A 24,409-nucleotide genomic window follows, 5' to 3' on the forward strand; every position below is an offset into this window, starting at 1 on the left:
CCCAGAACATTGGGAAGAGAATGTCCTGCTCTGACTTCATTGGCAACTTGGAGGGACTTAATGGAGGCACTGACTTCCCCAAGGAGCTGCTCAAGGTAAATTTGGTGGTTCTCCATGGCTGGCCAAGCAGCAGGAACAGAAGTGAGAGCTTTGGGGTGGATCACATGGAGGGCTACCTGAGGTGCTATGAAGGCAAGATGCATTTACATGCAAGAGTAGTGATGGTCCCTGAGCCTGCAGTTGTGCTCCTGCCATGCTGAGGGGAACATGGGCTGTTTCATTCTCCCAGCAGGACACTGGAGCTTTGTCTGGGGCTCTGATTCCCTCATTGCTCTTGCTGTACCTGTATTGCTGGCAAGGGAGCACACATGGGGCAGGTTACTAGGGCCGGTTTGCCCAGCTGCAGCCAGAGGCTTCCTGGCATCAATCCTGTGGTACTCAGCCCTTTCTGATTCTCTGAAGCACTGGGGCCCAAAACTTTGGCCAGGCCCTGGGGCTGGAACCATCTCTGGTGGCAGAGGTGACATGGGCAAGGCATCACAATGGGGAGAGTGGACTGGAGATTAAAACTTTGGAGCTGGGAACTCACCACACTGGTGTGTCTGGGGGACTCCTGCCTTTTCCCTGCCTGACACAGTTCCTGGAGGGGCTTGGTCAGGGAGACCAGTGCTCAGCAAGCACCTGTGCCCTTGGACTGCTGCGCTTCTCTGGCATCGCCTGCTCTCAGGAGGGTTTTCTAAGCTGCTGTCTCCCCGTCTCAGATCCTGGGAATAGGCTTAGCTCCCATGGGGTCTGCCAGGCAGAAACCACTGCTGTTGGTGAAGCACTACAGTTGGCAAATACTCGTGATGTGGAAGATGGGTTCCCACAGGGTGCTGGAGCGTGGGGGGAGGTAGTTGATGAAAAAAGGCAACAGAGGATGAAAAGCTGAGCTCCCTTTTCAGTCTTTGTGGGTCTATTCCTGGTTGTGTCGCTCACCCCATCATTAAGGGGTTACCAGCAGTTCTCAGTAGGGCTGTCCTCCCTCTCAGCCCACACTTCACCAGTAAAAGGAGTTACTCAGGAAAAATTCTCCTCTAATTTTAAACCCATCTCCAGAAAAGGCTTTAAGCACACAAAATGGATGGAAACATATGAAATGTGAACCCTGGTCCTTCAGTGCTGCTGTACCTTCAAGTATCTGAGCTCCACTGACTTCTTAGTGTGCCCCCTTTGCATCCCTCACTTCCCCATGGTTGGGTGCCCATACTTCAGGCATTGCACTGTTAAACTTAGCTCCTCAAACCACCAGCAGTTCAAACATATGAGATGAAGTTACCACATCAGATCCCAGACAGAGGGAAATAGGACAGTGAGGAAGTGCCATGGAGCTACAGGCTTTCTCTCACAGGCAGGGGCCAAGACCTTTGCTGGGTGTAAGGAAGTAGAGGGAGGCTGCAGTGCTGCAGCACAGCCCTGCACAGCTCAGCCGGCAGCCCAGCAGCTGGAGGCTGCTTTGCTAAAAATGGCCTGTTCCCTCTGCAGCTGCGGTGCTTCCCACCGCTGCTTTTCAGCCGCCTCTGTACAGGAGCCGTGCTGGGGAGGGGGAGTGAAAGACAGTGTGAGAAAACTCAGGCAGGGCAGGCTGCAGCTCTTCACCTGAAGCACCACTCTACTTTGGAAACCCCCTGCTCATGCAAGGGGAAGTAGGTTTCTGGGGCAGGTGAGATGGAGAAAGTGCTGTTGGCTTGTGCTGGGGTGGAGAACTGGCAGGGGCTTTTGTGCCTCTCCTGGGCAGCTTTAACCACTCATCCAGAGAAGACACGCTTTACCTTCTGCTGACTGCATTTGGCTGCTTCGTGCTTTGTGGTCCCTGCACAGGCTCAGGGGCAGACAAATGGGGAAAGGCTCTCCTGCTGCCCTCCCTGTGTCAGCCTGCGTTAGCCCTGTTACCCCGAGCAGGATGTTTCCTCCTTGGCAGACCTGGCTGGCGGGCTGTGCCTGGGGACTGAGGCTCCTGTGCAAGCGTGCTGCACAGCTGGCTGGCTAATTTTAGTGCTCCAGGAGCACTAAACACACGTTTCCTAAGGGTAAGGGGAGGGGAAGGGCTGGCAGGCTTCACAGGAGCTTCCCAAAGCTCTAGGCTGGGCCTTGGGCAGCTCTGGCATCACAGAAGAAAGGCCCCGGGGCTCTTCCAGGCCTGCCTGGGTAGATAGCACAGGCTGCTACCACATGGACTTCAGAGCTGGAGGGCTGGAGATGGCTCTCACCCAAAGCACTCACTGCCAAGGGAACTGGGGCAGTAGGGCAGGACCTAGGTGGCTGCAGAGGCACAAGGCCACCATCCCCTGTGATTGAGGACATCAGGAACAGACCCACAGGGAGCCAGAGCACTCCCCTCGTGTCTGGCTGCAGGGAGACCCAGGATAAACGCACCATGATGCCTGAGAGCATGTGGCAGCTTGAGTCAGACGAGAACTTTATCTGCTACTAGATAATACATGTAAACAGTCCCAGTTTTATGCAGAAGCAATGAAAACACTTAAAGAGCTTTCACAGCTGAGCATCACATCCCCCTCACTGCCAGTGTCTCACTATGCCCTGCACAGCACTGCTGCTGGAACTAAGGCAGTGCTGCCTTACTAGCACTGCTGCTGGAAACCCTTTCCTCTGTCTCTGAAAGCTCCCCTGGAGAACTATACTCTGCAGGCAGGGCTGCCCAGCTCTCCTGCTGATATGTCCCCCTGATCAGGCATGGAGCCATGCCAGGGAAATAAGAACCCATATAAAGCTATGCCCAAAGATGCTCATATCTGCAGGCTTGGACCTGAACTCCTGTGGCCATATGATGGCTGCTGCCCATGCAACAAGGAAGGAGGTGGAAGCAGGACATCCTGGATATTTTGGTTAGCTCTTGAGATGTTGCTTTTTTTCTTTATAGCATGATTCCAGCCCAAGCCCCCCGGGATTTCACTCACCGTTGTTGATTGTCTGTTACATTTCAGATGTGGATTTGACCTTTATATGATTGATCACTTTGTGGAGCCTTGGCTTGTCCCTATCTTCCTAACTCTTTTAGCTTAACCTTGTGCTTCACTGTCTGGCAGAAATACCAGTAGGGGCAAATCGGGCCCCATTTCTCGCCAGAATTGCTTAGCAATTGCAGGAGTGCGCCAGATCTGTGTTGCCTTCCAGCCTAGGAGCCCAGAGCACGTCACAGATGTTAATGAATTAAGCCTGACAATGCCGTCGGGTCCTCGGGGGAGGAAGGTAGGATGGGCCCCCACCTTCCAGCTTGGAGGCACAACAGCAGGGCTCAGACGCTCAGAGTGCTGGGTAAGTGATTAGCAATGTGGGAAGAAAGCCCTGGCTCCCACCTCTGAGCTATAATCACAGGAATTCTTGCTCAGTCTAATCCCCCGGGCTATTTTTGGGGTTTTTTTGCCTGTTTCCCCTGGGAGCTATAGGCTGCCCTGCCCCTGTCTCCTGTGGCTTCCCCGGGCCTCAGGGGCAGCCCAGTACATCTGATGTGCCAGACATCCATGCCTTCTCCCTCACAAGTTGTGCCAAATGATAACTATGCCGTACAGTTAGGACAGAATGGAAAATTTCCCCTCTCCACTGGCTGCATCTCCTGCTCAATCAGGCCTAACTAAATTACGCATCGATCCTCGATCCTCGTGCTTTCTGCAAGGTTGCCCAGCTCTTTGCTTCTTCACAGGAGCAACTGCCTGAAGCATCTCTGTCCTGCCCCTAACCAGCTGAATGACTGATGTTTTCTGGCCTGACCCGGGAGGAACAGGCAAGAGGCTTAAGTGTGGGATGGGCACTGAAGATGGAAACTGAGCACATCTCCAGCGCGCCCATCTCCTATCGGCTTTGTAGGTCCCTGGTGTGGTCCGGGCTGCAGAAGCAGCTCTGAAGCCTGTCCAGCTGGAACCGAGTGGAGGTGCCACCTGGCCCCTGGAACTCGGGAGATGTCACCACCGCGGGCCCCCCCAGGAGGGCACAGCCACCTGCTCCCACTCTCCGCGGAAAGGAGGCAGGGACGGCCAGCTGGTTCACCGCAGGCAGCTCCGGCAACTCGTGTGGCATCAGCGTGGGGGATGCTCTTCCCCCGAGCGGGATGCCCGCCGCCGGCCCCTCGGCGCGGCTCAGCCCGGCCGGGCTCCGCGGGTCGCCATTGGCTGCGGCGGGCGGGGCGGGCCAGCCCCGCCTCTGTCGGGAGCCGCCGCCGAGCCCGGCCCGGCCCGGCCCCGCTTCAACAGGCGGCGGCGGCGGCAGAGCGGCCGCGGTAGGGAGGGCAGGGCCGGGCAGGGCAGGGCAGCGCCGCCGGGCTCCGCGCCGGGCGCCCCGCCGCCCCCCCGCCGCCGCGGACAGGATGATCGGCGTCAACAGCATCAACAGCAGCGCGGGGCGCATGCGGTCCCGCTCCATGTGCTCGGTGCGCTACGGGCGCAACTACCGCGGCGTGGAGACCTTCTGCTACGGCTGGCCCCAGCGCTCCCGCACCCTCAAGCCGGTGCTCTACACCGACCTGGTGGTCAGCCGCATCCAGAGCCGCCGCAAGAAGAAGCCGGTAAGCGGCGGGTCGGGGGAGCGGGGGGCGCCGCGGGGGGATGCGCAGCGCCCCGCGCCCCGGCGGGGACATGGGCGGGTGAATGTGCCCGGACAGTCGCCGTCCCGCCCGCTGAAAGAGCCTCAGCCCTGGTACGGATGTAGAGAGCAGCCAGCCCCATCTCTCTCCTGCCTGCGGAGCCGTGTGTCTACCATGGCCCCTCCACCCGAGGGTCCCCGTCCCCAGCCCTGGATTTTTCCTCCCCACCATCCCACCTCGATCACGGGGGTGGCGGGAGCGCGGCAAGACCTGGGTGACATTGCGCCGCTTACCGTGGTCTGGCAGCAGTGCTTGCTCGAAAACATCGCTGCGAGAGGAATCCAGGACAGAGCCGTACCGCTGGGACCTGCCCTACGGCTTAGCATAAGTGACAGGCTCTGCGGGCTCTCTCCCAAGCGTTGCTCTGCGCCATGCCCTGGCCAGCCCAGCCAGGGCAGACTGGCACCCACCGAAGCGTCGGGGAGAGCCGCAGCCCCGGTTCTTAGCCGGGAAGAGTTTGAGAGGAAGGAGTGGCTGCCTGGACAAAAAAGGGCTTTTTGCTGCCAGAAGCTTGCGCGCTGTGAGCCGGCATCCGTTTTGGAGATGTTTGGCTGGTGCGCATCGGTCCTAGGTGAGAAGAAGCGAACAGGGTGTCGTGCCTCGGTCGGGTGCTGCCTCCGGTGTAGTAGCGGGAAAAGAGCCCGCACCGGCCCCCTCCTCGCAGGCAGGGTGGGGCAGAGCAGTCAGGGTTACCCCAGAGCTACTTGACCTGCCCCTGTGGCCAAAACCAGCCCGGTGGGGCCATCGGGGCCGTGCCAAGCCGTGGTGCTGTCATAGTGCAGTACGGTCTGGGGGCAGCATTAAGTTGTGACGCACTCGGATGGAAATATGCAGTTGGGAGATGCTGGGTCGCTGCTCCCCGCGCTGTGGGGCTGCACTGGGAAGGTCCTGAAGCTGACAGTTGCCTGGGAAATGAGTGGTTTAAATATTTTGAAAGAGGTTGTTGCAACTTATAATGGTACTGAGTTAAAATTGTGGGGCCGGGATGGGTAGCTGTCACCTGCTGTCACCCATGACTGCAGCAGGTGAGGCACAGGACACTGTCCCCGTGGCAGCCCGTTCTACAGGAAAAAGAGTCAGTCCCTAAGTCAGTCTGCTCTGTGTGCACACAGGAGCCCCTCTGCAGCAGAGGGGAGGGAGGGACACGGTGGTGTACGCAGCAGGACTAGTGTGTGCCAGGTGATGAGTTGTTCTTGAGCATGGGTTGTGCATGCTGTGGAGGTGGGGGGGGGGGGGGAGGGGGGGCTGCCAAGGTGAATTAGGGACCCAGCATAGGTACAATTCCCTCTGACATAGAGCCCTGATCTGACCCTTCTGTTTGGTTCTGTGCAGCTGGGGTGTCTGCATGCCTGGGGGACCTCACAGAGCTTTGTGGTTGGGTGTAACAAAAATACTTTGCTAACGAAAAGCTGGGGACAGGCATCAATAGAGCTTTTGTATTTAAATGCTGTCAGTCACAGAGCGAGGTAGAATGACTGCAAGGAGGTGGCTGTGAAGCTTGTCTTGAATGTCGTGAACCCGTGGCTGGTCACAGGGCTGACAAGAGGAAGGGGAGCCTTGATACACACAGGGCATCTTGTTGCATGGAGAGCTGAGCACTGTGTTTATCAGAGGAACTAGCAGACTAGAATGGGGATATGTTCACAAGAGTTATGATGCATAAAACAGGCACTCCAGAAAGGGTTAAAACCCTTGTCCAGATGCTGAAATTCCTGCCTCAACCTTCACCTGTAATTGAGTGCTGGGCAACAGCCCTCAGTACAGCCCTGTGCCAAAGCTGTGTTCAGGCCAGCTTGTTGCTTAGCTCCACAGACCATCCTGCCTCTGGTCTGATCTGAGCTGAGGAGCTGAAGGCAGGTGTCTTCTCCCTACCCTGCTTATGTAGGCTGTCCCCAGCAGGGCTGGCTCTGTGGCTGGGCTAGAACATCAGAACCACCTGCCTCTTGCCAGTGCAGCCCCTCAACTGTCCTTGAGACATTTGGTAGAGCAGGACTCATGGACAGCCTCTCAGCCTGCTTTTGGGAGGGAAAGCAGCAAAAAAATATGTTGATTCAGTTAGAAATCCCACTGGGATAAGTACATTCCTGGGTCTCTTTAGTGCTGCGCATGTCTAGGGCAGAGCTGGCTGATTGGCCTGGCATGCTGCAACAGTGAGCTCATAACCCAGCGATGGCCAAAAACCCCAACCATGCTTGGGGTCGTCATCTATAGTGTATGTGGCCAGTGCCCAGCTTTCTTTTGGGTAGTACTTGCAAGCTCAGAGATGCCAAAGAGTTGCTGTACTTTTGGCCCAGGAGAAGTGAATCCACAGAGCAAAGAGAGTCTTTAGAGAGGGACCTACTGAGTGATGAATCTGGTGTCTCTGGTCTCTGCTGACGTGGTTGTGAGTTAGGCTTCAGGAAGCTGCGTCACCTGTGCTTCCCCAGCAAAAACGATCTGTGCACCAAAGAGCTCAGGATTTTGTGGACTGACAGGCAGTGGCTCTGCTACAGGACCAGAACAGCAGGGTGGGCTTTGTGGCTGGAATGCAACTCCTCACCTAGGACTTGGATTGAGTCCACCAGCTTTGTACCTGAGAGTGGTCTTGGCTGGGGTTGGTGTTTAGCCAAGCAGAATTTTTTGGCAGGTTTTAAGTGAAGATGTAAAGCTTTGTGTTGCACTCTCAATCCCACAGTTTTCCTGTTTGCCTCTCACTGTCGCCTTGAACAGGAGTGTTGAGCAGCGCCTGCTTCCTGGATGTGAAGTGGGGTACTTGGCATCCCCTGCTGGTAATCGGCTTGGTGGGATGCTGTTGGGGCTTGTAACCGGGTAGCTGGAGCCTCTTGAAGCCATAAGGCAGTTCAGCTTTTGAAGTATTCACCGAGAGTCCCAGAGCCCAGATTTTTGTAACACAGTACTCTGCCAAGCTGTTATCCAGCACTGTGCCATCCCGAATTACTCCTCGAGCATCTTCTTCTGTTGGCTCATTCATTCACCATTTAGCAGCAATCCTCCTGCAACCCCTGCACGGGGCTGTGGTCCTCTCCAGCCCTCCAAAATCCCTGCTCAGCTGGCTCACATCTCCCTTCCTTGGGCAGGAAGCTTACACTTCTATGTATCACCAATGAGCCAGATGGAAGCCAAGCCATGTGTGCCATTGTGCCCACTTTTTCTGAGATGCTTTTCTGCTGTTTCCAGTGCCTATTACTCTATGCCATTTTTTTTTAGTCTTCTTTTTGTATCTGTGGGTTCTCAGCATTTTTCAGCTGCATCCCCGGCAGTGACTAAGATACCTTCCTTTCTGTTTCCCATAGTGACTCCTTATCATCTACATTGCTCTAAGATCCTGCTTATCCCCCTGCTCTGCTCCCAGATTATGTTCTGCAGGGCTTTGGATTGCTTTTTTCCTCCCAGAGTCTTCTCCAAGTCTCTTTGCTCCTCTGGCTGCCTTGCTTGCACTGGTATGTAGCTCCTGCTCACAAGTTAGCATCCTGCCCCTCTGGCATTGGGACTGCATGAATGGATCTGGGATCAAATCTTCTCTCGGGCACTGAGGCCATTACCTCTTTATAGGTCTCCTGTCTTCCCAGGAGAGAACTGAACTCTACTTTCTGCCTGCTAGATTGAGACAATCCTTTCCCTTCTCTGAGAAACAAGCTGGTGCTGTGCCAGCATTTCCCCGAAGGGAAGGTGTGGAAGGAGCTGGGTTCCCGCTCCATCCTGGCTGCTGCACCTCTTGGGAGTGATGGATGTCCCTTCCCTGTCACCACTGGGGCCTGTCTGCTGGCCAGCATTCCTGGGCCTCTGCACGCCTCCAGCTGTATTTTCTCTGCCACCAGCAAGATTTCTCAGCAGCGGTCTCTGGCCCAGTGATGGATGTTGACAGCTGCATGAACAGCCTGTGCAAGACTCAATTATTTTCCTCCAAGGATGATGCCTTCCAGATCTTGCTCTGAAGCCCTCTGTGAGCACTGTATTGAAACCCTCTCTGGAGCCTCTCTGACTGCAGAGCTGTGCCGAGCACTGTTGGCTTGCACCCAGCTCAAACCGGACAAACACTTGAGAGTGGGGCCCTTGAGTGTCCTGCTGCAGGCAGGCATAGCTTGTTCCTGTGCACAAACACAGGCAGCAGACCCTGCCTTGCTCAGATGGGTGGTGTTTGGGTCTCCAAGGAGGAAAAATTGTTTAGGGGTGCTGGGGAGGGGGTAGAGACAGGCCACAGCCACTCCAAGCACCTGCCTTGATCAGCCAAGAGGATGAAGTCCTCTGAGGGCCTCATGAAGGACAGCATGCCAGGGTCTCTGCCACTGCAGGGCCAGCAGTGTGCTGAAGTCTCACACAAAGTGTGCTCCTGTGGGAGCAGTGCATTGCTGGGGAGTGCTGGGTGCTGCCATGAGCTGGTCTGTGCCAGCCCAGGGTGGGTGGCTGACTGCAGTGAAGTTGTTGGCTGTGGCCTCTTGTGGCATGGAGCTTCTGGAGGCCCTGGAGCAGGCTGAGGTTCCACTGAGTGGGGTGAAGGCTTGCACCAATGAAGTCTGTCCCAAAAGCTTGTTCTCCTTGGGCTCAGGCCTCCTGAAGGCTGTCATTTTTACCATCCTGGAATACCTTGGAATAGGGAGAAACAGCTCTCCTGAGCGCTTGGAAATGTTAGGTGTGCCTCATCGTTATGCTGCTAACACTGTGGCACTGTCATGGGCAGGTAGAGACAAAGGGTAGGAGAGGGCAAAATGCCAGGGCCATCTCCATCATTTCTTCGGGGTGTGGGGGGGGGTTTGCAGATCCCGTGGCCCCAAGGACAAGGTGTTTGTAACCTTAAATCGAGGTCAGCTAGCTAGCCTAGCCAGGACAGGGCTGGACTGGAACAAACTGGCATGGGTTTACCTTAACCCCCAGTGTCCCTAAGCCAGTCTGATGTGCCTCCTCTGTTCCCTGGAGCAGACCCCTAGCCTGGCACTGCTCTCATGCTGACCCCTCACTCTTCTCTCTGCAGGCATTGTATGGCTCCATTAAAAACGAGAAGCTTCAGTGGGCCATGTAAGTACCCCTGGGGGGATGCTGCTGCATGGCTCTGGGTGGGCAGTGAATCCACCCACCCCAGAGGCCACACAAACTATGGTGCTGCAGGGCAGGTGCCCCTGTGAGGATGAGGGAAGGATAAGGAGCTTGGGATGGGTTGGGCTGGGGTAAAGGCAATGTACCCCTGGCTGCCCTCAGCACTGCCATGGGGCCCCTTCTTCAGCATCCTGGGGGAAAGCCACCTGAGGTTGGCTTCTTGCAGCTTTGGCCTGGGTTTGTGCCTCGGTGCTGTGCCCGGCGTGGGAATTCACAGGCTTTGGAGGTGCTGTGGCTGTGCCGGGGCCCCACAGGGTGCCTGCGCCCTCTCCCACAGCTGCCATCTCCAGCAGCAGGAGCGGCAGCGCCTGCGCTGCAGGGATTAATCAGCCCGGTGCTACCCAGCGCTGAGCGATGTGCTCGACCGCTGCCATGGAGACGCCGGCAGATGCTGAGGGGTTTAATTAGCAGCAAGCAGCTGAGGGAGTGGGGAGGCAGCAGCACTGGGCTCCCACATCTTCCTGCAGGCGGGGAGGACTGGCACCGGTGCAGCCTGCCCATAGTGAGGGGCCATGACCCGGTAGGAGCAGGCTGCCTACATCCTGCCCACACCTGCTCCTGCCCTTGGATGGTACTGCCCAAGGCCTTCCCACCACAATCTCCCTGCACCCCTTTGCCTCTGGCTCTCGGCCCTGTAGTCTGGTTGCCACCTTTAAAATGTGGGGACCAGAGTCTGGGTCTCTCCTTGTAGGGACGGTCCATTCTATACCCTCCTTCCTGCCTGCTGGGGACCAGTGAGTCTGTATGCCATGGGCTGAGGGGCTGTGGTAGTGCCAGGCCTTGGGCTACTGCCTCCATCACTTCTGGCTCATCAGCCTGGCTGGCATCTGTTGCACTCCTGCCCAAAAAAAGGCTTCTTACTCCCTGGGGCAGGCAGGGGTCTCACCTTGAGTCAGCAGCAAAAGCCCAGTGCTTTGTCTTTCAAAGGACCAGGCAGCACCTCAGCTGTCTAGAGAGACGGGGGCACACAGGCATGGCTAGGTTTGGGATACTCAGCAGTGCTGACTGAAGACTGCTCATCCTGGCCTACCATTCCTGGCTTGCCTTTCAGAAGCCAGGCCTAAAAGTGACATCAACCAGTGGGGAACTTGGTATTTTCTGTCCCCAGAAAGGTAACAAACTCTTTCCCCACCCAAATCTGTTTGGCAGAGATGAGGAGGAGCTGAGAAAATCCCTCTCGGAGCTGGCAGATCCAAACCCAAAGTCCATCAAGCGCATCAGCAGTTGCAGTAACCCCTTTCTGGACTTTTCCCAGGACTCCAGCATTGCCACTTACAAGCATGGGCTGTTAGTCCGCAAGATCCATGCTGATCCTGACTGCAAGAAAAGTAGGTGCCTGGAGAGCCCATGGGGGGCACCTGGGGCAAGAGGGCACCATTGTACTCCAGAACTGAATGGGAAGCAGGGTAGGAGTCACTATGTGATGTCAGTCCGTAGCTTCATGCCAGCCTCCAGCTTTAGTGCCCTGTCTGGCTGTGCCAGGCATAATTCAGCCCTCAGGCTGGGGAGCTGGAAAGCCTCTCACTGCCCAAAACACTGGCAAAGGGGCAAATGGGATGGTGGGGTGTGGTCTCTGGGGGTTGCAACCCTGCCACAGGATTGTGTGGATGAAGGGAAGTGTCCTGTAGTGTGACAGACAAGGCACACGGCAGGCTGCAGCTGGTTGGGCACGTTTACCGTATTCCCCATAAAATCCCTCCTAAGCCCTGGCTGTCTAATGCTGCCTAGATGTGATTAGATGCAGCCGTCCTTCAAAGCCAGCATTACCTGGCAGGCAGCACTGCCTTGTCCCCATGCCCCAGCACGGAGGCAGCGGCCAAACGGCGAGGCAGGGAGTGCAGGGGGGGGCACAGGGGGAGTGCAGCACAGCACAGCGCTGGCCCCGGGAGGCAGCAGGGCCCCCCTGATGGTGCCAGCAGCACCATCTGCCAGCCACGCGGCCTGCACGGGCTCAGGTGCGCAGGGACAGCCTGGCGTGCTGCCCGTCCCGGGGGTGGGGTGACATACATCGTGGCAGGGCTGGCTGGAGGAGGGTGGGGGGTGGCTTTTCCCCCCAGCTCAGTTCTGAGGCTGATGTCTGAGCTGCTCTCTCCTCCCTGGCAGCACCCCGAGGGAAGCGCGGCTGGAAGCCCTTCCACGCCATCCTGAAGGGAATGATTCTCTACCTGCAGAAGGTAGGCAGCAGGGCCACCCACATTCACACCAGGGAGAGGGTGGCCAGTCCAGAGAGTGGGTCACAGCAGTGAGAGAGGGCCTGCAGCACACAGCATTGCAAAGCCTAGCCTGAGCAGACTCAACACCCTGCATGCCTGAGCTGTTGCTTGGGGACCCTGTTTCCAGGGTGCTTGGGTACAGCTTGGGCAGTGAAAGGCGCTGCTAACTGAGAGCCCTGCATGCAGGGGGCTTGGCTGGGAAGAGAGGGGCACCAGGGTCTTTCCCCTGAGTAAAGGGTTGGGCTGCACATCCAGTTCCCTGCAGGCACACACACAGCAAACTGGGGGCAATGGGGAACAGCCCCCTGTGCTGTTGTCAAGCCAGTATGCCTGGGTTGTGCAGCCTCTCTCCAGGAGTATAGCATAACCTGGAAGCAGAGTCCACAGATGCCTGGTAGAAGGTGATCTCCAAGCCCTGCCACAGCCAGCACTAGTCTGCAGTTCCTGAAACAGCATGGAGCTGACTCATGGTGGGGTGCATCCCTGAGCTGGCTCTGAAACACCCCATGATTTGCAGGAAGAGTATAAGCCAGGGAAGGCGCTGGCAGAAGAGGAACTGAAGAATGCTATTAGCATCCACCATTCGCTTGCCACACGGGCGTCTGACTACAACAAGCGACCCAATGTCTTCTACCTCAGGACAGCTGACTGGAGGGTCTTCCTTTTCCAAGCACAGTGAGTCCTTCAGGATGCCTGGGCTGGGCCCCATGCTGGGGCACAAGAGCTCCCCTGACTTGAGTGTAGGGTGGGATGGGGCTTAGGGCCGCCTTGCTCTCTTCTGTCCTGGCCCTTTCTGGAAGGAGACAGACCTGGTGTCAGTGCTGAGCTTTGCCTAGCTCCTCTTTTTCCTACCCTGCTGGGCTCAGGTTAGCTGTAGGTAGAGTCCCAGATGTCATGGCTGGGCAGGGCGAGGCCTGGGGGACTCAGATCTTGTCTGCAGAGCGGATCCCTCAGTCTTTGACAAAGATAGCCCATCTGTATCTTGGTCTTTTTCCTCAGGAACCCCGAACAGATGCACTCGTGGATCACACGCATCAACGTGGTGGCAGCCATGTTCTCTGCGCCCCCCTTCCCTGCAGCCATCGGCTCCCAGAAGAAGTTCAGCCGCCCACTGCTGCCCAGCTCCTGTACCAGACTGTCTCAGGTGGGCCACAGCGGGGGGCAGTGGTGAGCCTGGCACAAAACCCCGCATCTGCCAGTGGCATATTCCCCTGTGGAGGGATCTGTGTGGTGCCATGTGCCCAGCTGCCTCCCCAGTGAAGTGAAGGGCCAAGGGGGAGACAGAAAAGGGGTACTGAGACTGGGGATGGACAGTGAGGCCTTGTTCCTGGTAGTGGGGCTGGAGTCAGGTGATGGTCAGACCATGGAGTGGTCCCACACCATGGCTTGCAAGGTCCTGCTGGGGACCTTGAAAGGCAACTGACTGGGGGGATTAGCTGGCACTCGTGCATACCAGGGCAGTTATTCATAGAGCAGAAAGGATTTAAAAAAACACCAGCCTAGTTTTAGAGGGATTAAATTCTTCTGCTTTAAGACTGCAGCCAGCCCCCCTATGAGGTAGAAGCACATTGCCCCCAAGAGCCTATGATTTTGCCTGCCATTAAAAAAATAATAATAAAAAATCAAACCCAGCAGCAGAAGCTGAGCTCCTGGCTTCTCCTAGAAGGGGAAAATCCTGTTCTGTCCCTGGCCAGCTCACACTACTGGGGGACAGAGCAGGGCACTGACATGGTGCCATCCTTCCCCAGGAGGAGCAGGTGAAGAACCATGAGACCAAGTTCAAGACAATGTCAGCAGAGCTGCTGGAGCATCGTTCCTCACTGCCTGAGAAGAAGGTGAAAGGCAAGGAGTACGAGGAGCTAAAGCAGAAGGAAGAGTACCTGGAATTTGAGGTGAGCTGGAAAATGCCCCCCTCTGCCCTCAGGCCCTCTGGCCCTACCTGTTTGGTCATTCTCAGTGATGGGACCAAGCCGTCCCATCAGCTGAATTACACTGCCACTGCCGTGGTCTAGGACCATGAGCATTCCTCTGCCCCGGGATTCTGGCTGGGTTGGAGGGACCATGAGCATCCCCCCTTGCAGGGATGCTGGCCGTAGGACAGTACCCAGCTTGCCAACCTCTCTCTCTGCTGCACTATGCTCCTCAGAAATCCCGCTATGGCACCTATGCCATGCTGCTGCGGGCCAAGCTGAAGGCTGGCTCCGAGGACCTGGCAGCATTTGAGTCCACCCTCTTTGACACAGCGGGCGGGGAGGACGATGGCCTGAAAAAGTCCCGCTCCAGCCCCTCACTCAACGCAGAGCCCTCCAGCACGACCACCAAGGTGAAGCGCAACATCTCAGAGCGTGCAGGCCGCCAGCCCCCTGGCCACCCCCAGAAGTCGTAAGTGTGGGGCCTCAGCTGCCTGCACTGCAGCTCTGTTCCTGTTCCCCCGGCACGGGGCTGGAGGCCGTGTGCCTGCCGAGGCCCTGCATGTGTCCGTCTGTCTGCGGCACGACCCAGAGGGGCTGACAGCCCTTCTGCAGCCGCCAGCACCAGCCATGCAGGGCCATGGCCCCTCCACCGGAGACAGTGGCAGAGCAGGACAGTCCCCAGTCCTTGCCTGCAGGAGCTGCCTGGCCCCATCAGACTTGTTCCTGCCCCTCCTTGTCCTGCACTTGGCTGCAGGACCTACTCTTGCTGCCCTGGGGAGAGGGAGCAACTGAAACCTACCCGCTGGGCTCAATTCTTCAATGACTTAAAAAAAAAAAAAAAAAAAAAAAAAAAAAAAAAAAAAAAAAAGACAAATGCAGCAGAACAAAGCCAGCGGCTGCTTCTCCAGCTCCTTCGTGCCATGGGGGTAGATGGGAGGGGGCCAGCCCTAGACTGTCCCCTCTCTTGGGGCTGGTGGCCAGGGAAGCCAAGACAACAGCACCTGCTCCCTTCCCAGCCACCTCAATCACCTCCGCACCCTACCTGCTTTCTTACAACTTTTGAACAGTTTTTGTGATACAGTTTTGCACTTTTTAGTACCAGATCGAGCTGACCACTAGGGAGGTTTTTTGGGGGGCTACTTTTGATGCTTTTTGGGAACTGTTGAAAAAAACAAAACCACAAACCCAGCCATATCTTATAGGCACTGCACTCTGGGGGAAAGAGGTTTTTAAAAGGACTCAGGGGGCGATCCAGTTCCCCACACCCCTGCCCTGCAGCAAGCTGAGCGTGGGCTGCTGCTGCCTGCTCCCCAGCTCCACTTCAGCACCAGCAACCCTTCGGGGAGACAGCCCTGTGGCTGCCAGTACCAAGGAGGCAGCCTTGAGATGGCAGCACCCATTGCTGCATGTGTGGCTGCATGGGAGGCTGATGCACTGGTGCTTCATGACCCCCATTTTCCACACCCCCCACTGCTGGCAGCTTGGACTGGCCTTGTTTGCAGCAACCTGGCTGTGAGCATCGTGCCCAGGGCATGATAGGCAGCAGTGTGTAAGTACTCCCAAGGGGTGGTGACCCCTGGAGACAGAGTTGATATGGGGGGTTCCTCTGCCCTATGGGTCCAGCACAGGCTGGAGCCAACTTTTCTTCCCATCTCTTTCCCAATGAATGGCTGGGGCCTCAGAGGCTGCCAGCAAAGCCTGATCTGCAGTGCTGCAGTCCTCGTGCTGCAGCAGTAGTGGTGCAGCCCCTTCTTCAGCAACAGGCTCCCTCCTTGCCAAGGTAAGGGGCAGGCTGGGGCAGCCCTCACCACTGCAGAGTGGGCTGAAGGATGCTTGTCCAGTGCAAGGGGCAAGTGATGGAGCACAGCTGCAGGATTATCCAGAAAGGGGTCCAGGCACAGTGAAGGGCTGTGACCAGGGGCTGGCACACACGCAGTTCTCAGCCGCCTGGGACCTGGCTGGTTTCAGCACTGACTTTGCGAATGTGTCAAAACTTATTCTGCTCTTTTGAGTCTATTGCAAAAAAAAAAAAAAAATCCACCCTTGCCCCAGGTGGCTTGGGGGTGGGGGATTAAAAAAACCTTTGTACAGCTTCTTCTCTCAGTTACTGAAGTAAAACTTGCTCTTCATTTCTTGGGTACGCTGTGTTTTCTTCCCCATGGCTGGGGACAGCCCCACCACCAAGGGCTGCTGAGGATGCTGCGTCCTTGCTGTCAGACTTCCAGACCCAGGCAGGGTTCAGGGGGGTTAGTGCCCAACTCACGGCTGGGGCTGGAGAGAGGGAGGGCAAAGACTAATGAAACCTGCGTCCTTTTATTCAGAAGAGGGACCATTAAATAAGAGCAGAGACGGGCAGGAGCCAGCTGCATCCCATCCCCCTGAGTCCAGGTGGCCAGACCCCAAGTCCAGAAGGCACTTGTGTGGGCAAGGCAGAGGGCAGTGCAGCTCCCTGTGTGGTCACAGGGGCTGCTGGCTGGTTCCTCAGTGCACCTGCGGCTGCTGGCTGGGGGGCAGCTCACCCCCTGGCTTCAGGGCTAGTGTGGGTGCCTGCTCCTCCTCCACCGATTCACTGCCGTAGGCACTGTCTTCCTTCAGCTCTGCAAAGCAATCCCCGGGAGCTCTTAGCCATGGGGCAACAGGGGGACAGCAGAGACACTCCCTGCCCACCAGCCCCAGCCCTCACTCTCTGTACCTGTGCTTTGCAGCTTATCCAGTGCCTCACTTTTGTGGAGCTTCCTCACAGCGTTGTGGAGCCCCATAGAGTCCAGTGCCTCCAGCAGTCCTCCCAGGCTGCCACCTGCCAGCTGTGGAGAGAGGGCACTGAGCAGGGCTGATGGCCAGACAGGCAGAGAGGACAGAGGCACCCCAAGCAGGCACTGACCTCGTAACTGCGCAGGAGGCTGGCACTGGGCGAGGGTGTGTCCTTGTAGGTCTCCACGAGGCTGCACAGCCCCAGGCGCTTGGCCAGCTCGATCCAGTCTGACCCACTGCAGTCCTGGTTCAGCAGCTGCTCCAGCCCCTGCAGTGCCTCATTGTCCAGTGACAGGACCCTCCCTGTGCGAAAGAGGTGCTCCCATCACAAACTGCCCATCCTTGCTCCCGGGAGGGTGTTACCCTGCCTAGGTGTGGTGCTTTTGAGTTGGGGGGCTGGGGGGGGGAAAGAGGCTGCTCACCTGGCTGGGGGGCAGCGGGCAGTTCTGCCTCGGGCCCCTGCTGGGAGGCCTGCAGCAGGATCTCCCGCACCTGCAGACAGACACGGATATCAATCTTCCAAAGCACTGCCCAGATCCCCATTGCCTACTCACACCTTGGATCTCTGCAGGACACGGAGGAGCACAGAAATCCTTGCAGGAGGATCTCCTGGAACTGTGCCCCACGCATGCCGTGGCCTGCACAGAAACACTCCCAGCGAGTTTGCCCCACTATGCCACACACCTTTTGGCTCCGAGTCAGGTCCAGGGACGTGTGGCAGCGGCGCTGCCTGTGCCCCACCTGCCAGTGCCCCTGTGTGGAGAGCTTGGAGCTGGTACTGTGCTCTGCAGCCAGGGCTGGGTCCCCCAGATCCATGGCCAGCTCCTGCTCCTCAGGGTCGGTGTCTGTGTCGCTACTGGCCTCTGATGAGGACAGGCTCATGGGTTCGTCATTCTCACACAAAACATCTGCCCCTGTCGGGAAAGGGTGGCATGAGCCAGGCCCACCGCTCAGCACAGGCAGCCAGAGCTATGGGGAGGGAAGGAGGAAGGGCAGTGCCTTACCAGCTTTAAGGAGCAGTTTGGTGAGGGTGGGGGAGCCCAGGCCAGCAGCTAAGTGCAGGGGAGTGTTCCCAGAGAAAGTCCGGCTGTTGATGTCTGCTCCCAGCTAAAAGGTGTGAGGCCATGAGGATGGGCTGCCTGGCCACTGCTCCTCCTACACCCTGTCACCCCAAGGCCTCAGGGGAGCCCCCACTTCTGCCAGGAGCCTGTAGGAGGCTGCAACCCATCCCTTTCCCACAGCTACCACTACACCAGCCACTCCTTCTTTACCTTCTTTACCAGGTGGGTGGCCATGTTCAGGTTCTCCATCTCCACAGCCAGGTGCAGTGGGGTCCTCCCACTTTGCCTCTCCACTGCATTCACATCTGCTCCCGTCCTGACCAGCAGGTCCAGGCAAGCCAAGCTCTTTGCCTTCACAGCCAAATGCACAGGCAGGAAGCCTGCAATATGGGGACAGGCTCAGCAGCCTTCTGGCCAAGCCCATGATGACACCACTGGGTGCCCATCATCCTTGAGCCACACTCACCATGGAAATTGGGCAGGCGAAGCAGATAAGGGGCAGCTGAGCCCAGGTGAGCCAGCAGCGTCCTCAGCATCTCTTCATCGCCAGCCTGGAGTGCCAGGTGCAGCAGGGAATTGCCATAGCGGTCCAGCAAGGTTGGGTCAGCGCGGGCTTGCAGCAGGAGCTGGACCACTTGAGGCTGCTTGGTGATTACTGCCAGATGCAGTGGTGTCTGCAGGACAGCAGCACATCTTCAGCAGCGCTCACAAGAGGAGCCAAGTTCTGCACCATCATTCTCTCCAGTAGCTGCAACTTGCTCAGATCCATAACCTCCCCTCAGCAGGAGCAGCTACAGGAGCCCCCAAGGTTGGAAAATGGGAGTGAGGGAACTACTCCCAGCTAGAGAACTGTCTATTCTGAAAAACATGTATGTACCTGTTGCAGGTTATTGGAGATGTTGATGACCTGCTGGCTGGGGATGCTAACAATGATGTCTATCAGCTGCTTGATCACAGCTGTCTGCTCATGAATAATAGCAAGGTGCAAAGGCCTGTAGAGAGAGGGATGGCCCCTAGCTCAGCTCCATGCTTCTCCAGATACTCCCTGCTGCCCTCAGAGCCCCCTTAATGGCTCTGACAAGACCCCATGCCCTCCCTTCAAACCCCTCGTGTGCTCACGTGTCTCCATTCTCATCCTGTGACGCGGCCAGGTGCCTCTGAACTGCCAGCAGCATGCGGGGGTCGGCGGTGACCGAGTAGTCGAGCAGGGCATGGGCATTGCGACGGGCTAGCGCCAGCATCCACAGCTGGCACAGCTGGGCTAGGGGAAAAGCAGGATGTCACTTCCAGGAGCAGCAGCCTCATCCACCCATCTGCATCCACCAGAATGTGGAGAGGCACAGAACACCAAAAGGTCCCCAGTCCCTGCCTCCTCTCCTGACCGATGTGCCCCAGCCCTCCCTCAAGCTCAGCCCCTCTTACCATGCTTCTGCAGCTCCCTGCAGTACGTGCTCTCTTCTGCAGGAGCCTGCCTGTCGCTCCCAGGCCCCTCTGCCTCAGAGCCCTTCATCTGCACACCCCCCTGGTAGCTCCCCACTGGGTGGGGGCCAGATGAGTAGATGCTACTGTAGGTCAGCCCAGGGGAGTACGGGAAGCTGAGGTTCCCACCTGTGGGGCAAGACAGAGGATGGCTGAGCAAAAGGGAGCCCCTACAGCCACCTGAGAGAGGAGGGGGAAGAGGCATCACTACTCACCTCCTCCAGAGCCAAAGCCCCCAGCCCCCCCGCCGGCCCCCCCCATGTGCGAGCCACCACCAAAGTGCTGAGGAAACTGAGGCAGGACTTTCTTGCGCTTCCTCTCCACTTCTTCCTTATCTGTGGGGAGAGAGGGGCAGCAGGGTGAGAGGCAGCCCCAGAAGCAGGGGCCATGCCAGTCTGCCTGGGTGTTGCTCACCTTCCACCACTGGGTAGTAGGTGAACTGCTTGGAGTCACTCACGTCCCCTCCCCGCTTCCGCTTCAGCTGCAGGAAGACGGTGACAGGACGGTCGATCTTGGGCTTGTGGTAGGGGGGTGTGCGGAAGACAATGGCATACTGTGAGCAGGACATGATAGACATGAGGTTCTGCTCATCTCTGGAGCTGGGGCTACCTCACCCCACAGGGCCTTCATCTGCCTTGAAGCAGAGCAGGACACTCCCCACCTCCCCTGTACCTGCTTGTGCACATCTGTAGGAGAAAAGTCCCCAAAGGCCTGCCAGCCATTCTCATCATCCTCGTAGAAACGCACCTCAATGTCATCTGGGGAGAGAAGCGGCACTGGCACCACCTGTCTCCTTGCCCCAAACAGGTTTCAAGGACACAGATCCCTAACCACCCCAGGGGTCCCAGATCTATCCTGCCACAGCTCCTCCAGAAGGTTTCGTCTGGAGAGAAAGGCTTTTACCTTTCTGAACTTTATCACATAGCAAGTAGACTTCGTCTCCTCCCCGCACAGAGCCTGCTGTCTTATCCATCCGTGAGATCTTCAGGTTGGAAGCTCCAGGGGACTCTGCAGAGCAAGAGGTGTTGAGAGTCACTGTGCAGAAAGTCCTTACACCCTCCTGCCCCATCCCTTTCCTGGACTGGCCCCACACTCACTGCTGTCATGGATGGGGTCTGAGATGACAGGCTGGAGAGCCAGCGTGAAGTTCCCACTACTGTCACGGAGGTAGGCAGTGAAGCGCAACCGCACAATGCTCAGGTCCATCACCTTCTTCAGCTCCTTTGCCTCCTGCTCGATCTCACGCAGCTCCTCTTCTGCCAGGGCAGGGTGACAAACTGTCAGGCTGTATGGGGGGACAGTGCTCCAGGTCCCCTTCCTACCCACCCCAGCCCCACACTAAGCCCAGCCCGCAGCTGTCAGCCCGTGCTGCTGAGGCCCACTGAGTCCCCAGGCTGCCCTCACCCGTCAGCAGATGGCTCCTGTTGCGCATCTTCTGCTGCTTCAGCTTTTCCTTCATGATCTCCATCATATTCTTCTTGGTGACGTGCAGCACACCCAGGTTGCTGAACCTGGAGAAGAGGGAACCTGCTGGGATCTAGGAGTGTCAAGGCCAGGAGCAGCAAGTCCAAAGGGGCACATACTCCTGCAGCTGGGAAGGACCTGAGCACGGAGCAGTGCCACTCAGGCAGCAGGGAATCAGTGTGTGTGCAGCAGAAGAAGAGCAACCACAGGGGAGAGGAAAAGAGCCCCAGAAACTCTGGGCTCCCACAGGTGACAAATCCAAAGGGCTGTCAAAGATGAGACTAGGAGGACAGAAGGCCAGAGGGATGCAAATGGTGCTGAGCTGAGCCAGGGATGGATATGTAAGAGAAACTGCACCAGTTGCAGAACAACCCTGAGACTCAGGCTGACTTCAAAAGTCTTCTGCAAAGCTGGGGAGCTGCAACCTCAAGGACAGAAGCTCAAAAGAAGCTGCATATGTCAAAACCCAGAGACAGGCAAAATTCAGGGGACAGAGTTGTAACAATGAATTTGTCTAAACACACACCTGACCTCACCCAGCAAACCCAGCTCCAGGGTACATTAACCCCTATCTTCCCATCTCATAAGCTGCAGGCAGCACCCACAGCCACCTCACATAGCCAAGAGGCCACCCTGGGTCCTCCTTGCACGTACTGAGCAGTCATGTCCTTGGGTCCCACGACTGTGACACAGTTGCCAGCCTCGTTGCACTGCTTGCCCACCAGGCTGTGGGCATGTACCCGGGGAGGGTCACTGTGAGTCACCAGGTCTACCTCAATCCGGGCCACCCCTGTGTAGTTACAGATCTGCAGGGAAGAAGGAGATGGGGTCAGGTAAAATAAGCCAGGAGGCTGAAGGATTCTCTACAACTCCCTATGGCCACCACCACTCCTGCTGCAGCCCTCCCATCCCTCCAGCACCAGGAGACACACAAGAGCTTATTACAAATGTCCTGTCCTTCCTTCAAGGCTCCCTCCTGATGCTCATGCACTCTGAAGACACTGATCCATCCTTTTCCCATGGCACCACTCACCTTGACAGTGGGATAGGTCTTGCGCCCCTTCTCACTGGATGCTCCTGGCAGTCCCCCATGGGAAGGGCCCTCGCAGCCATACCGAAATCGAAAACCCCGCTGTGGAGGAAAAGAAAGAATCAGCCAAGGGTGGCCAAAGCCTGATGCCATGAGAGCAGGAGGTGACAGTTACACCTGTCCTTACCTGGATGACATCCTTACCTGCTTTGGTTGCTCAATAATGACAAGGTAGGGACCTTCCACTGGAGGACAGAAAGGAGATGTACTAATGAGAAACATGGTACCAAACACACCAAAGTGCATGTTCTCACTAAGGATGCTGGAGATGCAGAGACAGCACTGAAGGTGATGTGACCCCTGTCTGTCCCATGTCCCTCAGAGCCCCCAAACCCTGTGCTGTCACAGCCCAGCTGGGAACAGCAGTCAGAGTAGCAGGAAGAGGAGGGGAGGGCCAACGGATGCTCTGTCACCTGGGGAACAGGGACCCCCAGGAGGTCACAGCCCAGCCTGGCAGTCCCTGGTAGACTGAGCAGCAGGGCCAGATGGAACAAGCCCTATCCTGGTGGCACGGGGCAGAGATTCCAGCCAGCCCACAGTGGGACCAGTAAGGACAAAGCCTGTGGTGCTTCTGGGAACTAAGAGGCATGAGTCAACCTGCTGGGAAACTCCACTGCAGCTGGGGACCCCTGCAAGGGTACAGCCAGAGAGGCCCTTACCTGTCTCCACCAAGGGTTCCTTCTGCTCCATCATGTGGGAGCCAAAATTGAAGTCATCATAGTCAATCCCATCCAGGCACTAGGTAATGGGAGGGAAGATGAGTGTGGTGAGCGTGTTGGGGCAGGAATCCCCCAGCTATCCTGGGCAGCGATGGCAGTCTGGCACAGAACCCCTTGGGGACAGGCACAGATCCCCGTCCCTCCCCGGGAAGAGAGGTGGGCAGGTGCAGACCCCTCAGTGCCCACCCTGGAGGCTGACCCAGACCCTCCCACCCCGGAAGCAGGCACACACCCCCACCTCCCACCCCACCCGTGGGGTCGGGCACTGTTCCCTGCCCAGCTCCGGGGCCGGGCAGCGACAGCTCCCCGGGCCGATCCGATCCGATCCGATCCGTGCCGCACTCACGGGTTGGAACTGCTCGTCCATGTCGGCGCGGGGCCGGCCGCCGGCCTGCGGGGAGAGGGGGGTTGAGCGGGGAGCGGGGCTGCAGGAAGGCACCGCCGCTCCGGAAAGTCCCTAGAAACCCCGCCGAGCCGGGAAATGACGGGACCGCGCGTCACCGGCCCGCCCCGCCCCGCCGCGGCCGGGGCACGGCCCGACCCGGCTCGGGGCACGGGCAGGGGACACGGGACACGGGACACGGCTCGCGAGGGCGGGCCCGGCTCGGAGCGCGGCTCTGCTCGGCCCGGCTCCTCCTCCGCCCGCCGGCCGCCGCTCGGGGCGATGGGACGGGATGTCCCCTCCTCGCCTGGGAATTTTGGACTCGGAGCCCCGGGCGGGCTGGAAATCCCGGAGCACTCCCGCCCGCCTCCCCGGGCCATTCTCGCCCGGGCGCTGCCTGGCAGCTCCGGGGCGCTAGATGTGCCGTATTTCCCCCCGGGAGTACGGAGGGATTTGTCCCCCATCGTCCCCGGGCGTCTGTCCCGCTACGGGTGGCAGTTCCCGCTGCGCTGCCATCAGCCCTTCCCCAGCAAGACCTGCAGAGCAGCACGGCTGGAAACACCTGCCCATAAAGCCTCGCAGCAGCCCCTGGGTCCCCCAAGGTCCCTACCCCACATCATCCCATCCTGCATCACACAGGGATGTGTGTCCCGCACCGGGATGTTGTCTCCGAGCCCCTATGGACTCAAACAGGAGTCGCCCCAAAATGCTGTACCCAAGTCCACTGGCTCCCCCGTAGACAGGGGAATCTCTCCAGGACTCTGCAGAGCGAAGCAGAGTCTGAAACCCCTTGCCAGGCACCCAAAGGGGTGCTTTCCCTCTCCCCAGTTTCAACTTACACAGCAGCCCCTGCATCCTTCCCGCGGAGGCGGCCTGAGAGAGGAATTTGCTATCCGCGTTCCCACTGCCTCCTTCCCACTGGCTTCAAAGTGGGAGCGGCGGCCCCAGAGCTCCCTGTGGGAGCATCTCCCACCGCCCCAGCACTCAGCACTGGATGCTTCCCACCCCGTCGACCCCAGCAGGGAAGGGCAGCACGGGCCTTTCCCTGCCGCCCACAAGGCTCACACCCTCCTACTCACCGGAGAGGAAGAAGCTGCTCTCAGCAACCCGTCCAGCCCTAGCATCGCCACAGGGACTGCCACCACAGACAGGAAGAATTCCGCTGGGGTCAAGGGCTGCCTGACCACAGAAAACCACCGGCGACTTCTAGCAAAGGGGCAGGATCAGGGGAGAGCCTATGGGCACGCTCCGCATTTCTTCTCACTAACCAACAAAAAGAAAAAAAAATCCCGTATCTGACTCCACGATGCCCTCATACCATGAATATCTGAATCAGTGGTTGCTGCAGGTCCCACTCAGGGGATTTTGAGTGTGTGGGAGAAGAGGGGAAGGAAGGGGATTGTTCAATCCGTGCGTGACTCATATTCTTCAGAAGCTGAACAGAGCTTTTTCAAGGAGATTTTTCAGCCACTCAAGTCTTCCAAAGGGGCTGTCCTGTGACCCCAAGCCTGAGGTTTTTCCCGGTAGGGCTGCCACCTAAGCACGGAGATGCATCTCAGGCAGCCATACAGCCTGGGATGTGGGGTCTGTGGGACCTGCAAGTGCAGGGG

The 24,409-nt window shown here is 57.8% G+C and overlaps 2 protein-coding genes across 2 annotated transcripts in view; one reads left to right on the forward strand and one right to left on the reverse strand.

The window, feature by feature from the left end:
- Positions 1-15,161, forward strand: part of PSD (pleckstrin and Sec7 domain containing) — a 33,923-nt gene extending 18,762 nt beyond the window's left edge. The window contains exons 9-16 of the mRNA XM_062496719.1: positions 6-95; positions 9,606-9,649; positions 10,877-11,055; positions 11,831-11,901; positions 12,458-12,615; positions 12,940-13,084; positions 13,689-13,832; positions 14,087-15,161. Coding sequence (XP_062352703.1) covers positions 6-95; positions 9,606-9,649; positions 10,877-11,055; positions 11,831-11,901; positions 12,458-12,615; positions 12,940-13,084; positions 13,689-13,832; positions 14,087-14,326 — 1,071 coding nt within the window. The 3' untranslated portion in view covers positions 14,327-15,161. The remainder of the gene's footprint in view (positions 1-5; positions 96-9,605; positions 9,650-10,876; positions 11,056-11,830; positions 11,902-12,457; positions 12,616-12,939; positions 13,085-13,688; positions 13,833-14,086) is intronic.
- Positions 15,162-16,147: 986 nt separating this feature from the next.
- Positions 16,148-22,808, reverse strand: NFKB2 (nuclear factor kappa B subunit 2). Its single transcript, XM_062496720.1, has 22 exons — positions 22,764-22,808; positions 22,358-22,436; positions 21,843-21,883; positions 21,642-21,740; positions 21,263-21,414; positions 20,549-20,655; positions 20,242-20,400; positions 20,048-20,152; positions 19,817-19,902; positions 19,559-19,697; positions 19,360-19,479; positions 19,088-19,273; positions 18,785-18,926; positions 18,543-18,657; positions 18,132-18,339; positions 17,876-18,045; positions 17,609-17,711; positions 17,289-17,518; positions 17,027-17,096; positions 16,735-16,907; positions 16,546-16,657; positions 16,148-16,450 (listed from the first exon to the last, which is right to left on the reverse strand). Exons 1-22 carry the CDS (start codon positions 22,782-22,784, stop codon positions 16,335-16,337), a joined length of 2,733 nt encoding a protein of 910 aa, XP_062352704.1. The 5' UTR covers positions 22,785-22,808; the 3' UTR covers positions 16,148-16,334.
- Between the last annotated feature and the right edge of the window lie 1,601 nt (positions 22,809-24,409).

The sequence above is a fragment of the Cinclus cinclus genome, chromosome 7 (genome assembly GCF_963662255.1).
Source record: "Cinclus cinclus chromosome 7, bCinCin1.1, whole genome shotgun sequence".
NCBI lineage: Eukaryota > Metazoa > Chordata > Aves > Passeriformes > Cinclidae > Cinclus > Cinclus cinclus.